General features: G+C 49.2%; 1 protein-coding gene across 7 annotated transcripts in view; it reads right to left on the reverse strand.

Annotated features, from left to right (window-relative positions):
• Abr (ABR activator of RhoGEF and GTPase) overlaps positions 1-16,274 on the reverse strand; it is a 198,784-nt gene that overhangs the window by 137,002 nt on the left and 45,508 nt on the right. The window contains exon 1 of one of the 7 annotated variants that reach the window (XM_039085527.2): positions 12,199-12,908. The exons of 4 other annotated variants lie outside the window; for them this stretch is intronic. Coding sequence is in view for 1 of the 3 variants with exons in the window: in NM_001105814.4 (NP_001099284.1) it covers positions 5,829-5,889 (61 nt within the window). In the remaining 2 variants the exon portion in view is untranslated. Of the gene's footprint in view, positions 1-5,828; positions 6,194-12,198; positions 12,909-16,274 lie in introns of those variants that run through there. 2 more of the 7 variants (XM_039085530.2, NM_001105814.4) reach the window with 2 other exon arrangements.

The following is a 16,274-nucleotide window of genomic DNA, read 5'->3' on the forward strand; positions in this document are numbered from 1 at the left end:
TTATGCTGTGTAATCTCGATCCATTAAACTCTGACTGCTGCCTGGGAGGTAATGCCCAGGAGGAAAAGGTTAGCCCAGCACACTAACAGGATCAGCCTTTCAATCCCATGAAGATAATTACAGCCACATCCTTCCCCAGAAGCCCCAAGCAAACCCACAGGTCCCTCATCAATCCTAGGCTCCCCAGGTACCCAACCCCTTCTGCAGACCTTGCTCACTTAACGCAAAATGACACCTCCATGTCATGTGGTCTAAGGGGACATAAAGGCCTAGGAAGAGGGGACTGGACTTGACCAACTAGGTCACTACAGAACTCGCTCCAGCTAGCCTCATCTCCAAAGGTCAGGTAACCCTGATGTTTTCTAAACAGCCCAGGAAGCCAGATTCATCTCTTGTTCTGGTATGTGCAGTAAGAAGAGAGGATAGCAGTTAAGCACAGGGCAGGAATCTGAGGGAGACCAAAGCGGATCTGAATAGGGACCAGACAACTGGTTGCCCCAGCTACAAAAAGTCACAGGACCATTAGAGATACCACCTCAAAGGGCTCTTTCCAAATGCCTTGGAGGACACAGGAACAGGATCTAAGCATCTATCATCAGCTTCCAAATGGGTATTATACAATCAGCCCACTGCCCTGTTTCCTTCTTCCTCCCTACTTATAAGATCTAAAGAAGGTTTTACCCAAGATTCAAAACCAACATAAGACTCCTGCTACCAACCATGGGTCCTCAAGCCTCCAACTGACTAAAATCTGTCCCGAAGAAATACAAGGTTGAGACAGGCTAAGTCACACAGCAAAGCAACTAAGAAGGACTGGAAATAAGGCTTATTTAGCAGAGCCCCTATACAGTATGCATGAAACCCTGGTTTAGATCTCCAGCACTGTATAATACCTGTGTTGGGGGGAAGGGGAAGGGGGTTAAGAGTTCAAGGCCAGCCTCAGACAGGCCTACATGCACTCCTCATTCACAAATCCAGGCAACCCTCAGAGAAAAGTGCTAAGTCGCTGAAAGAACATAGTGGGCCACACCCCCACATATCATCTTAGCCCACTATAGCCAAAGCCTCACCTGAGGTGCAGGAAATGGGTTATTCTGGAGCCATTTGAAGCCTAGCTCCAGATTTCCCCCAAAAGACTCAAGCCTAGTCAAACAGTTGCAACACAAACGTAGCAGAGAAACCTTCCAATCACAGGCCCTGGCAAAGCATAGGACTCCCCTGGAGGGTCTCAAAATTCACTACACACTATTACAATTACCAAACACACATGTCAGGAAACTAATGAATGGGCCAGATAATGTGTTTCTGGGATTTCTGGTGGAATCAGAAGTTAAAGGAGCCAAAAAACACAGGAGAAAAAAAAAATTCTCTCCCTCTCAGACTCACACCACCGAAAGCTACTGAGGCTTTATGCATGAGCTACTATACTAGCCAGGTACAGTGGGCAGAGCTGTCAGAACATTTGCACAGTATTCTTGCTATCAGTGTGCTAATCCCAGGTGTAAGGCTCTCACAGAACCTGTTCAATAACGAGACTGTGACGAACTGGACAGCCAGGAAGTTCAATGGCACACCTTGTCCTCAAAGATGTTAACAGAGATGCTACTTTACAGAAGTAGAGTGAGCACAAGGAAGGTACAGAATCATGCCAGGGTATATACTGTGCCTCAGACAACAGCTAAGCATTCCACCCTGCTCCCAGAACAAAGGCAGAATGGATTTTCTCAACATCTTCCCCGCAGTCTCATCAACCCCCAAGACGTAACTTCTAGCCAATTCCCCACGAATGTTCCCAGCATTCCTTCCTTTTTCCAAATAACAGCAGCAATGGTCATAACAAAAAAAAAAGTTTTATTGAACAGATGACCTAATTATTCTGTCAGTCCTACCTCTGAGACTCCAACTGTCATAACAGTTAAGGACTGGTGCTGATGAGAAAGAGTAAATTAGTATTCGGCAGAAGAGAACGCCAACCTGCAGGTGTTGGCTGGGACATAAGGAGCAATCGGATGGAACCTGGCTGAGGGAGCTACTCTGATTATACTCAGTGCTAGCAGTTTGGTCCTAGGATGCACAGTGAACACAGGAGCAGGACGGGACACTGAGATGGGCTCAAGCTGATCTGGAAATGGGTTCTTATCCCACAGCCCTTGGCATACAGGCTGAGTCTATAGGGGGCATAAGAATATCACAACAGATAGTCTTTGAATGCTACTGGAGTAGTTGATTCTATAAGGTGGGTTTCTTGTTAACTACAGATGGTCATGTTCTGCCTTCTACAGAACCGAGGAAACCACAGGGTCTTGCTTGACCCAGTAGGGTAGGTATGTTTGAGATCTGTACGATATTGCTTGGGATAAAGGAAGTCAAAATGGCAAGGGACGAGACCTGAAAGGTAGCCCTGTGCCTCCCTTTTAGATCAATCTAGAGCACGCACTTAAAGGTTTCCCATCTGAAGAGGAGCTAAGTGATGAGGCTGCCTGGTGCGCACATGTGTCTTAGCTCAGACCTGCTCAGACGCCTGCTTCCACTTGGGAGGGACAGGCAGGGTTTCAGAGTGTCCTTGTGTTTGTGCTACTTCACAGAACTTAATTTAGTCCAGACTCCCTCCATGGTACAGCAGAGAGGGTAGCAGTGTTTAGCAGAAAGGGTGACTGATTAAAAGGCATAGAGGAATTATGAGAAAAAAAATAAAACAAAAACAAGCCCACAGAGACTCAAACCAGGCACTGGGAAGGAGTCAAGACAAAGCGTTGAGGAAGGACCTTTATATCCATTATTACATCTACACGGAAAATGGGAAGTCAAGAGGCAGGAGCTGAGGTGGTTTTACCCTCAGCTGCTGCTTCAGGCTATTGGGGCCAAGAACCCTGTCCCAATCAGTTCCAGATCACGAGGGCAGTTGGGATCTACCACTTCTTCTGACAAATCTCCATGGCCCAGCCATTTAGGACTCCACTAAAAATAGAGGGGATTTACTGCTACCACCTTTGCAAGGAGTGTGTGACAACCACCAATATATCTACCATCAGTGCACACCTTCTGGCACAGCTGCAGACACCAGAGAGAAGAGACCAATGACAAGAAGTCGAGAGGAAGGGTTGGTGGTTAGCTGACAGGAGTAGAGAGCCACTACTAGGTTAGGAGGGAGCCTCAGTCAATCTGGCATGGACTACGAAAGGATGCCCAAGGTCCTACAGAGACACAGAACGATATGGTGTCAAAGTTATCAAAACCACTTACCCTGCTGGATCATTTCAGGGCAACCACTGAGGAGAGTTCTATATAGAGAGGTACTGCCCACCGCATGATAGGACAGAGTCTTGAGTAAGCTCAGACACACTGGGGGACACTCAAGTCCTCCTCAGTGGCCAGGGTATATGATCTGAATTCCCTCTGTCCTTTATTGGCTATGTGATTTTGACTAAATTATTTAAGTGTATTCAACCTCCCTTTAGAGTTCTGAGGTTTGGAAATAAGAGGTAGAAAGTACCCAGCACAGTACCTGGCACACGCTCCACAACCTGGAAAAGCTGTGAGTACTCTTACAGAAATGTCATTCACACTGAGCCTCTATAACTGAATCGCTTCACATCTCTAGGGAGTTGCACTGGCTGCCACGCGTACCCCGTTTACAATTCCTGGATCTAGCATTCGTGGGGACCTGTGAGTTTGGTAAGCAAAAAGCTTCCACAGAGGCAGAGGAACTGCCCTGGGAACCACAGAACCACACTGCCAGGCAAATGACAGCCTGGGTATTTGTTTAACTTAGGTTCTTGTCAAAAAGAAAACTTGATGGCTAACAGCCCAAATATGACTGCATAAAAACCTCCCCAGGAAGCCTTCTGTTACAGACTCCCAAATAAGCCATTCCAGAAGCAAGGCAGGGATTCCGTACACTATGTAAAGTCCATGCCCCTGCCCACCACCTCACCCTCCAGCTGCCCCAGGGTCTTATAATAGGTTAGATGCCAAGCTGTCAACATGAGGACTGGTTTATAAAGCACCCCCAAAGAGGCCCTTGGCCTAATTCCCTTCTCTGACATTGCTCTAGTCAAGAATTCTCAAGGCAATTTTGCTTCTCAACTCCAGGCTGGGGCTGGGGACTTGGATGGTCAAGTTATAGAATTATCTTTAGTAATATAGAGAAAGCCACAAATTGCCTTCCATAGGATTCTATGCTTTGGGAAATAAGGAAATCAGGGATGGGTTTTGCAGAGAGCCAGAAATATCCAAGAGCACAAACTGCAGATGAATATGAGGCATTGTTATGACTGATTTGCAAGAGCACAGCTAAGCAGAGGTCACTAATCCGTCCTTTGAGTCAGGAGCTGATCTGCAGCAGGCCTCTTAACAGATGTGTGTCCCCATTTGCACAAACACACATGTGCACACACACACACACCCCACAGCTGTGAGTCCTGACCTTCACCCAACCATGCTGGCCTCTACTGGAAAAGAGCAGATGGACTGGCTGGGTTTGGCCAGGATGGACACCCAGGGGAACCAGATTTGCCTCTTTGATGTTGAAAACCCAAAGCAGAATGAACTATCACAAGGAGAGCTCCTAGGAGAAGGGGGGGGAGGGTTGAAAACTGGGACAAGAGGCTGGGTAGAAAATATTAGAAGTACAAGCCCAAAGGGAGCAGAGGGCAGAGGCAGCCCCCAAAGGGATGCAGAGGGCAGAGACAGGACCCAAAGGGATGCAGAGGGCAGAGACAGGACCCAAAAGAGATGCAGAGGGCAGAGCCTGGGTGTTGGGTAATGCAGAGACTTCAAGGCAAGGCCTCCAAGCTCAAGACATCATCTCCTCTAACCTCTAGAATATGACTGTTAATAAGGAACTCAAGCCAGGTAGACCCTTCAAAATGTCCTTGTTTTAGACATCTAATGTTCAGTCACTACCTAGTCGTATCTGCCTCTGGGCTAGGGTGTGCTAAAAGAGAATGGGAGAATTCCCAGCATTTCCATAGGTAAGAGCAAGTCCACGGTCTTTCCTGGAGGCCACCAGGAACATCTCTCTACACCATAGAATGCCAATGAACTAAAGAGGGGGCGGGGAGGGCGACACGGGCAGTGCCACCTAAGGCATGGAAGGGGTGGTGGGAATAGTTCCCATCTGAGTAAGTCCCAGTGATCAACTACACATCCCCCAGGCAGTACAAGAGCAATCACATGATCATGGCTGATTTGGGAATGAGGGGGTGGAGTACTGGAGGGATTTTTTTCCCCCTTCATTTGCTTTTCTTGGGGGTGGTGGTGGTAGTGAGGAGAATGGGGGCGGTGATGAGGCTGGCAAGGAAGACTGCTGAGCTAGGAGGTTGGTTCTTTCATCCAAATGGCCCCCACAGAGATTCGTACCTACAGTCTGTCTCTTCCAACCTGATCCCAACATCAACCCGAATCACACACCGGAATGCCCGAGATAGTAAACTAGAAAGAGCCAAAGACTTTTCCCAAAATGGCCTTCCTGCTTCAATGTGAGGAATAAAGCTGCCAATTCTGAAGGCCAAGGTAGAGCCCTAAAAAGGACGCTTCCCACTCTCAGAGCGTTAGAGTGCTGGGTTATACAACAGGTGGGAGGGGTGACACAATCCCCCAGCCCCGGTCTGTTTAAGTCTCCCCACCCCCTTTAAGTCTGCTTTGAGGACTCCATACCGCTCCTCCTCCTCCTCCTGGCTGGCTGCACACCTGGCGGACCATGGCCGCTAACACTCGCCCGTGACCGGGTGCACCTGGGACCCCGAGGGCAACAGGCTCCTCAGAGGGTGCAGGGTGTCCCTCTTACAGCCCCCGTCCCCCACCCAGCGACCCATGGGCACACGTACTGCTGTAGAGGGTGTCGATCCAAGAGAGGCGCGGCAGGCCCCGGTGGCTAAGCGGCTCCATGCCCGCGGCTCCGTGCGGCAGAGGCTCCTTGGTCAGATGGGAAACCCGACCCTCATCGCACAACAAAGGAGGGAGGGCGCCGGCGGGCGGGGTGCCGGGAGGGGCGGCCAGACTCGGAGGTCGAAGTTGTGGAGCTCAGGGTGGAGGCGGGAGAGCCAGGGAAACAGGTAGTAGGGAGGAGCAAGCCGGAGCTGCCAAGGTGAGGACAGGGGAGCGCCCCCGAGAGCTCAGTGCTGAGCTGTGGCAGTCTCGGCGAACCCGCTGCGGATCTGGGAGCCGCGGCCCCGCAGCCCGCGCGCCAACTAGCAACTTCCCCGGGGCTGCGCGGCGCCCGGGGCGGGGGGCGGAGGCGGCAGCCAATCCGCGCGAGGCTCAGCGCGCCCACCCCCAGCCGCAGCGGGCCGGTGGGGTGTGAGAGCAGCCCGCAGCCCCACCGACGGCCTCCAGCCGGCGCAGGGTTCCCGCGGGGTCTCCGGGCGGAGGCGCAGGGCCAGAGGCTCCCCCTCCTCCCCCAGTTGGGCTGAGCATAAATTCTGGCAACCCGCAGACTAGGGAAACCTATGGACCCGCAGGGGTGACATCACCTGCCACCCCAGGATCTCTAAGCACGATTTCGGGACTGGTGCAGTTGCCAGGCCCCACCCCTAGACAAGCATGGGCAGCACAGCGTGGCCTGGGTTAACGTCCTGCGCCCCGCTGGAAGGCTGGGCCACCCAGGGATTGTTTTCTTACCAAACCTTGATCTTACAGTGCACCCGTTCCCCTACCAAGGGGGGGCGGCTGAAGTAAGGCGGCACCACTGGGGTCAAGGTCATCACTGGCATCAGAGGAAGAACCTATCTCTCACATGTGCCCCTTTAAGTACAGAAGCCCCAACTGGACTCTCCCAATTCCTCCAGGAGCCCTCTGGCAATTCCTTGGCCTCAGCACAATCACACAGGAGTTGAAGGAAGATGGAGGGTCAGATACCTCAGAGAAACAAAATTCTAAACAGTGACCTCAACAGCACTGAAGGCTTGGGGGTGGGGGAGTGATGACAAGGGACCCATGGCAACTTCCCCAACTTCCTTGAGCCAAATGACTTGGAGACAGAACTGGACTGAAAGGAGTCAGGTGATGGTGGTCCAGGACAGCAGAGGCTGCAGCCTGTTTCCTGAATTCCCAGGGAAGGAGGCAATCAAGCCCACCAAGGAAGACCTGGGTTAGACCTTTCATTTCTAATAATGGAACACTTCTCTTCCCACAGCTTAAGCCCTTTTTGGGCTCCAGCCATACAGAGGTTAAGCTCCTCTATTACCTCTAAGGTGTGGTTAGTACCCACAGGGGCTTCTCCTCATCCCAAACAAGCACAGACAGTTTTGAGGGGTAGAAGCAAACCCTTACCTATAAGGAAATTTGTACCCAGCCTTGTAAACTGCCCAGCTATCTGGACACTGGCTTCTATAGATGCTCAAGAAAAGCTAGCCCAGACGCAGGGGGCAGGGGAGAGGAAGAGGGACGCAAGGAGGTTTAGGATATGGGGTGTGGGGCAGTCGGAGGGCGGGCTGGGAGCGGAATAAAATCTGGAGTGTAAAAATAAATAAATAAATAAATAAATAAATAAATAAATAAATAATTTAATTTAAAAAAAAAAAGAAAAGCTAGAGGCCATTGATACACAGGATAGAGCCTCTGGGAGGCTCAAGGGTAGATGCTCTTATGTGGGGGAGCCCCCACAGGTGGCTGCAGCAGATAGAGGCCCTCCTGTACCCCTTTAGCACTCATGACCCCAGCCCTAACTCAAGCTTCTGGTTCTGTGGCTTGCTGGCAGCTGTTACCCTCCCTCTCCACCGCCCCTGCCTGGCATATAAAATTGGGAGGGCCAAGCCAACACCTGGAGCATGGCAAGGGAGGGGGCTGTGCATCACCAGCGAGACTATCCAGAAATAGAGTTCCGGGTGGGAGAAGGAGCAAGCAAGCTCTGTGAGGAAGCAGACAGAGAAAGGACAAGGGCGTGCCTTATTCTTGAATAGCACTTTCTGAAGGCATAGAACCCAAGAGGAAGAGAAAACATGCCTGGGTACAGCTATGGGCTACAAAACCTCGAAGGCTGCAGCACTGACCCCTCCCACAATACACCACATGATGAGCCACAGGGATTTTCCTGCCGGCCACAGCCCCTCGTCTCCACATCCGGTGCTGACTCTGAGGAGGCCATGGATATATGTTTCTATGTGAGTCACATACATTTGCATACATTTCACATTTTTATCTACAAAGGCTTGAGCAAGCTATTTTCAGCATCTTTTTCTAGCTAAAACGTCGCAGTTGCTTGTTCTCCATGTAGATGTTATAGTTTGCTTTATTCTACATTCTGTCCAGTCTTGCCCGGGACTGTTCCCTCCACAACACAGTGTAGTGAACAGAGACAATCTTGCAGGCCACAGTGCTAATACCGGACACTGAATACTTGGTGCTTGTGGCTTAGATCTTTTCCACAAGGATGATCTCTCGATGAGCACTACTGTTAATTCCCTTTCCTTCTTTTCTTATCCTCCATGTTTTCCTCCAGAACCCAGGACCACACCCATGCACTCTACCACAAAGCTGTATCTCCAGGTCTCCTTTTACCTTGAGACAACTTGGTCATTTGAATGAGTATGGCGCCCACAGGCTCATATATTCCAACACTTGGTTCTTGGTCAGTGGAATTGTTTGGAAAGGATTAGAGAATATGGTATGGTCTTAGAGGAGGTGTCATGGGAGGCTAACATTGAGATTAAGAGCTAAGACTAGAGGCCTGTGTTACCAAGCACAGCTCTTATTTTGTTAATTTTCCAAATGAGAAAAACTAAGGCACAGCTCAGTGATCCAACCACATAGTGTGGGCTGGGATCCTAGGCATGCCACCTCACTGTCAGGTCACTGATAATCCAAGTCACTGAAGGCACCTGGCAATCTTTGCTGGTTCATGAGTGCAAGACTGTCTGCTAGGAAGCCCTTACAGTTTCGTTCCATAGCTACCTGCCCACCTGTTGTCTAACAGTTTCCTCCAAGACTGAAACATTCCATCCTGCTGGGAAGCTTACCTTAAGCAGGAAGGTAAACCACTTTATAACAGTTTCAGGAAGTCCCAGAAACTGACAAAACTCACTAGGCTCCTCCTTGCCAGGGTAAGCAACAAGAGCTGAGACTCAGACAGAAGGAAGATATGCTGCAAAGAACACTCGGACCAGTCCAGCTGGAAGAAGGAGAAGCCAGCAGAGCTGCTAAAAGAGGTTTAGACCAGACTCATTTGGAAAGGACACTCCAACTTTTTGAGCTCCTTAAAGGCTATGCAGTGTGCTCCAGGTTTCCCAGCCTTGTGAACTGTCGCCCTCGCTCAGGTGGGACTTGATGATGTAGCTGTCTTTGTGTCATTTCTGCTCTTGTAAATAACCCCCAATAAAACCATTGGATCACCAAGGTGGATTTTGATGATCTCCACCACACCCCCGTCCCCCATTCAGCTAAGTGCCTGGATGTACAGATGGGTGGAGCACTCCAAGGCACTGATCAGCACTGGATGCACCACTTCTGCCAAGCCCCTAGTAGCCATTCTGTCCAGTCCTACGGACCAGCATTCTCCATATCCCTAACCTGTGCTCTCAGCTTATCCCCATCTCCATAGTTACCTGCCTGCTCCCCACTCACCACGGGATTTAAGTTTAGTTACACAACCTTGAGTTGAGGGGCTCAGTGGAAGAGAGATATACCCCATTCTGAAGACCAGCAGCTCTCCCCTTTATTCTCAGGGGTGTATTACTCATTGCCTCTCTAACAATCAGCTCTCAAGTCTACCAACTACTTGGCCAGGAGGCGAAATCAGCGATGTTACAGATACAACTCCGCTCTTCTTCCTTTCTCAGCTTTGCTGTGTACCACAAAAGTCTCTGATAATCCAGTGGTCACAGCTAGCAAAACAAATGAAAGTGTCTCTATTGCTGGGGCCAAGCAGGACGCATCAGTGTATGTAAACTTCCAAAAGTGCTATTACAGCAATGTGACCTCACACATACCAGGTATTTGCCAAAAGCTCGGCTGACTGGCACTCAAAGCCAGGTGTAGCAGTCAGTGTACACACACCTGTCATTCCAGCCACTCTGAAGGCTGAGGCAGGAGTTCAACTCCTGTCCTACTTCCCCCCCCCAAAAAAAAGCTGAGGAGAGGAAACTGCAGTTGGGATGTAATACTCGAGAATGAACTAATAAAATGCACACGATGGGCTGGCGAGATGGTGTTTTTTTCCAGAAGACCCAGGTTGATTTCTAGCATCCACATGCCAACTTAAACCATCTGTAACTTCGGTTTCCAGGGGATCTGACACCCTCTTCAGGCCTCTGCAGGCGCTAGACACATGCACAAAAATGCACAGGTATATATATATATATATATATATATATATATATATATATATATATATATGTGTGTGTGTGTGTGTGTGTGTGTGTGTGTGTGTGTGTGTATATATATGAAGGCAAAACACTCATAAAATATAAAAAATATTTTAAAATGAATGGAGCCATCAAAATTAGTAATAACAAACACTGACTGATGCCTAACTGCCAGGTACTGATCTATAAGCTCCTCACGCTTCTTCTGATCTAATCCTCACAGGGAGCAAGCAAGATAGGTGCTCTACTAGCTCCATTTCACAGACCAAGAAATGGAGGCACGAAAGGCTAAGCCACTGGCCAGCCAGCAGATGGTGACACTTGAAAATAAATCACGCCTGGACCTAGAGTCCACGTGTGTAGTCCTATACTAGCCTAGGAATGAACAGATACATAAACGAAGCGTTAAACCCAGGGAAGGAGAAACTGGAGCTACATGAAAAGGCAAGATGGTGTCATTCCAGAACTCCCAGGGGCCACCAATGAGGAAGTAAAAAGAGAACTGTTTCCCACAGAAAACCACATCTACTACAACAGGTCAGGTGACCCCTCAGACAAGCTGGAAAGCAATCCAATGACAGTGTGTTAGGCCAGATCCTGACACTCTGCTTGCCTGCCTAAGGCCGGGCTCACGCTTTCCCAGCTTTAGTTTTCCCAGGTGCAGAAGGTGGAACCCAGGCAGATCAGGTAGAGGACCTCCTGGTATCTTATTAGCCCTGAAAGACTGTAAACTTGGCTTTCTCAGAGATCCTGGGGTAGCCTGGTACTTCGTTTCCTGGTGTGTACTTGTATGTGTGTGGTTGGGTTTTTGTTTGCTTTCCCTTTATTTTTTTGACATAGAGTCAGTCTCACGATGTAGGCCTGGCTGGTCTTGAACTCACGGAGAAGTGCTGGGATTAGAGGCACGTGTGTCGCCATGCCTGGCAGGTAGCCTATTCACTCCCTACTTCATTTCCTTTCCCTTGGTAGAGCAAAGCAGCATTCACTGGTCTCAGAATTCATCTTCAGTTCTAAGGTCTGGAAAGAAGAAAGTTCCCAGAGCCATGGAAGGGCTCAGTAGGTACAGTGCTCACTGCCAGGTCTGAGAACACCATGAGTTTATCCTTGGGGCTCACATGGTAGGCATCAGACGCCCCACAAATTGTCCTCTGATTTCTCCTGACCTCCATATATGTACTGTGGCACTCATTCCCCCCCCCCCGACCCTGTGTGTGTGTGTGTGTGTATGTGTGTGTGTGTGTGTATGTGTCTGTTTCTCTCTCTCTCTCTCTCTCTCTCTCTCTCTCTCTCTCTCTCTCCCCCCCCGTCTCTCAAACATAATAAATGAATAAATGTAGATTTAAAATAATTTAAGAAGAAAATTCCCCAGGCCAGGCATCCCACGAGTTGCCTGTCAGAGAGACAGCTTGGCCCAATACTCTGTCCTTTACTCTCTTCCTCCCTGCCCCTTTCCGCCCTCTTAGCTTTTCCAGAAGAGAGTGAGATCTACAGACAACAGAAACTACCATCAAGTGCCCCCATCTCATTTCCCTGTGTATGTTTTGTCAGCGTGAGTCATGGGACCCCTGACAAGGTGTAGGCAAAGAACTACATTCACACTCTAGATGCTTTCCTCATATCACTACCAGGACAATACCCAAGGACAGACAGCAGCAGGGACATGCCACACACACACATTCCCCAGGCCTGATCCACATAGCCAGACACCAGAAAGGTGTCAAGGTAGAGCAGCTGGCTTAGATGAGGCTAATCAAAAGCCATTTGAGGAGACCTTCAAGAGTGACCTCAACTAACAATGTTTAGCCCTCACTACCCAAGGGTCCACAGGAGACTTTTCCTACAGGCACTAGAAAGACCCCGCCTCAGAGTCTGGACCCTCCCCCTTCGATTTACTTACCTCTGAGTCCCCATCAGTATTTGGAAAGATGCCACCTGAAGAAGACACAGGAATTCTCAAATCCCAATAATCCGGTCACCAAATCCAAAGGCTCCAATCTCCTTAGCTCCAAGGCAGCAGAATCAAGTCCAGCAGAGGTCAGAGCTCACAGGCCGGCCCTCTGTCCTCCTGTGGTCCTCACTGCCCCAAAGCTGGCTGTGCTTCCCACTCTTCAGCCAGAGTTCTGCAGATGCATCCCAGCTCCAAACCTGCTTTGCCAGGGCTCTGACGCCACCTTCCCGGCTGGCCCAGTCCTCTTAGGCTCAGGAACTGTTGCAGTGACTTAGAGCCATCCAGGAGATGGACTCAAAACCCAGGAAGGCAAAGGCAATGAAGCCACTGACCCTGGACAGTCCTGAGAGAGTCCTGTTCTACAGATTTAAGGCTCCAGCCCCAGGCTATGTGGCAGTGTCTCTTTAAGATCAGGCCTCTTTTAAGGCAACTTCTCTCTGCAGTCAATTCCTGTTACTACTGGTCCTGCGGCAGAGAACAGGAACTCTCGGGTGCCATCTGGTGGTCAGAGTGACACCTCAGTCGCACGAGGTGTTCTAGATAGGCAGCCTCCAAGGACTTGGACTCAAATCTCAGCTTTCCCACCGGACTTTATCTAGGGCTGCAGGTAACCATTGTGAGCAGTCTGAGAAAGCCAGAAGAACAAGAATAGTGTGGGCAGAATACTCTCCTGTCGGACAAACCCTCCAAGAACATCTCTATTTTTTTAAGAATAGTTTTTATTTTTACTTATGTATATGCTTAAGTATCTATCTGGAGGTATGTGTGTGTATACCTGCGTGTGTGTGTACGTACGTGCGTGCGTGCGTGCGTGCGTGCGTGCGTGCGTGCGTGTGTGTGTGTGTGTGTGTGTGTGTGTGTGTGTGCCCGTATACAGCCACATGCATGCACCCTTGGAGAACAGATTCCCTTGGAGCTGGGAGCTACAAGCAGTTGTAAGCCTAGTGACATGAAGGTGTTGGGAACTGAACCAGGTCCTATAAAGGAACAGCAAGTGCCCTTAACTGATAAGCCATCTTCCAGCCCCTCCGGTAACATCTTTTTTATTCTTATTTGTTTGTGGTTTTTTGTTTTGTTTTGTCTTTGTTTTTTTGAACTAGGATTTCTTTGTGTATCCTTGGCTGTCCTGGCACTCACTCTATAGACCAGGCTAGGGTCTTGTTGTTACTGTTCTTGTTTTCTTTGGTTTTCGAGACAGGGCTTCTCTGTGTAACAGCCCTGGTTGTCCTAGAACTCACTTTGTAAACCAACCTGGCCTCTAGCTCTGAAAGATCCCCTGCCTCTCCTCGTGGCTCAGATCCTAATGGAGAGAAAGTGAGAAAGAAGGAGGCAGGGAGCAAGGCAGTAAGAGTTGTCAAGGGTCTGTTGGTTTGAGCAGCCCCAGGGTCATTAGGTTGATGTCACCGACCTGATGCTCTGATGGAAGTCTCCCTGCATCTCAAAGCCACAGACAGCGTGCTGTAAGAGAACTCTCACATGCCATCCCCTTCTTCCTAAGGCACACTTATGGCAGTATCTGGAGAAAGGCACATTATTCTCCACCACCCCCATCTCTCTTTTTAGCAACATTAGGGACCAAACTCTGGGTCTTGGGCATGCTAAGCAGGTGTTCTTCCACTGAGCTATACAAACTCTAACCCCATTGTTATTTTCATAGCCTGTCAGGCCCCATGGCCTGTCCTGCATACCCCTTTGGATAACTTCACATGCACACTCCAACTCCCTGCTCCTTCCTACCTGACAGTACTTCCTGCACAAGATGATATAGCTAGTGCCTTAGGGTCTTACTGCCGTGAAGAGACGTCATGACCAAGGCAACTCTTATAAGGACAACATTTAATTGGAATTAGCTTACAGATTCAGAGGTTCAGTCCATTATCATCAAGGCAGGAGCATGGCAGCATCCAGGCAGGCACAGTGCAGGAGGAGCTGAGTTCTACATCTTCATCTGAAGGCTGCCAGCAGAATACTGGCTTCCAGGCAACAAGGATGAGGGTCTGATAGCCCACACCCACAGTGACACACCTACTCCACAGGACCATACCTTCCAATCCTGCCACTCCCTGAGCCAAGCATATACAAACCATCACCGCTGGTTAAAATGTTCTGTCCTGGGGTTGGGGATTTAGCTCAGTGGTAGAGCGCTTGCCTAGGAAGCGCAAGGCCCTGGGTTCCGTCCCCAGCTCCGAAAAAAAGAACCCCCCCCCCAAAAAAATGTTCTGTTCTCAAGGCAGTAGAGTTGACTTAGTGCTTAAGAACACTTGTTCTTGGGGTTGGGGATTTAGCTCAGTGGTAGAGCGCTTGCCTAGGAAGCGCAAGGCCCTGGGTTCGGTCCCCAGCTCCGAAAAAAAAAAGAAAAAAAAAAAAAAGAAGCAAAAAAAAGAACACTTGTGGGGTTGGGGATTTAGCTCAGTGGTAGAGCGCTTGCCTAGCAGGAGCAAGGCCCTAGCAAGGCCCTGGGTTCGGTCCCCACCTCCGAGAAAAAAAAAAAAAAAAAAAAAAAAAAGAAAAAGAAAAAGAAAAAAGAACACTTGTTCTTGCAGAGGACCTGGCTTCAGTTCCTAGCACCCACATGATGGTTTACAAATATCTGATCCAGGGGATCTGATATCCTCTTCTGACATCTGTGGCACCAGGAGGCACACAGGTAGTACACAGACATACATACAGGCAAAACACCCATACACATAAAATATATCTTTAAATAAAGTTAAAGAAAATGCCCTGCTCCTATTCTGGCGTGGTGGCACATACCCATTACTGCTGCACGTGAGAGGCTGAAACCAGAAGACCACAGTAAGCACAAGGCCAGCCTGACTGACTTAAGACCCTGTCTCGGGAAAACAAATCCCAACACTGCTTCCTCCACTCTGCCTGAGCATCTCCTACTTACATTATGGTGTTAAACTGAAATACCACTGTTTCTAAGAGACTTTCCCTAACAACCAAGCCAGGGAGACCTGCTTCTCTCTCTCTCTCCGATTCCTTAGTGCTCTTTAAAAACTATTCAGGGCCTTGAAAGACGGCTCGGAGGTTAAGGGCACTGGCTGCTCTTCCAGAGGACCCAGATTTGACTCCCACCACCCACATGATGGTTATCATCTGTAACTCCAGTTCCAAAGGATCCAGCATCCTCTTCTGGCCTCCAGGGGCATCAGGTACATATGGTGTCAAGACATACCCACAGACAAAACTCCCATATGCATAAAATAAAGGCTTTCAAAAAATGTAATACCATTCAGGGCCTTCTCTTACTAGATAGTGAGCTCTCTTTTCAGCAAACCCTAGCATGTTGTTCAAATGGTGGATCAAATGAATGAATGGTTCCTGGCTACTAAGAGCCTGGAATTAAGCAGTATAGATATTTAGCTATCTAGGTTCCACCAACTGGAAATAAACTGTCTGGGCTGGATAGTTGACATGTGGCCACATCCTCTGAAATGACTCCAGAGGAACCTAAAATCAGATTTGGGACAGGACAATTGCTGCTCTAATTATTCTCTAACTGCTCACATGAAGCCCCAACTAAGAACTCCCCAATGCACAGCCTCCCCCGCTAAGCAGCCAACATTCTATGCTGCGCTCTTTTTCACCCAATCAGGTTCCAACATAGAAATAAAATAGAAACCTAGAAAAGATTCAGCCCACTGAGGGAATTTCCATTGCTGAAGCCGGAGTCCTTCTCCTAGACCTGTCCCAAATCTGCAAGGTAATTTGGTTTGGGAGTAGGGAAGTGAACTGTTCCTTTCATGAAAGAACATAACCTCTCGAGGCAGCCTGTTTGGCCTGAAACCTTTACTCTCTGTAGGGTGGAAACCCTGGACTCTGTGGAAGAAGATTGTTTGCTGGGGTGATGTTGAACTGCTTTACCTAGGCTAGAGCTGGAAGCACCCCCCCACCCCGCCCCAGAGTTGACTTAATAATGTGCTCACATCCCTCGAAGTCCTTTAACAAGGTATACTAGAAACCTGCTTTTCAGCTCAGTAATGGGAAAAGTTGGGGAACCTGCTTCTGGCCTCCTGCCC

The sequence above is a fragment of the Rattus norvegicus genome, chromosome 10, assembly GCF_036323735.1.
Source record: "Rattus norvegicus strain BN/NHsdMcwi chromosome 10, GRCr8, whole genome shotgun sequence".
NCBI lineage: Eukaryota > Metazoa > Chordata > Mammalia > Rodentia > Muridae > Rattus > Rattus norvegicus.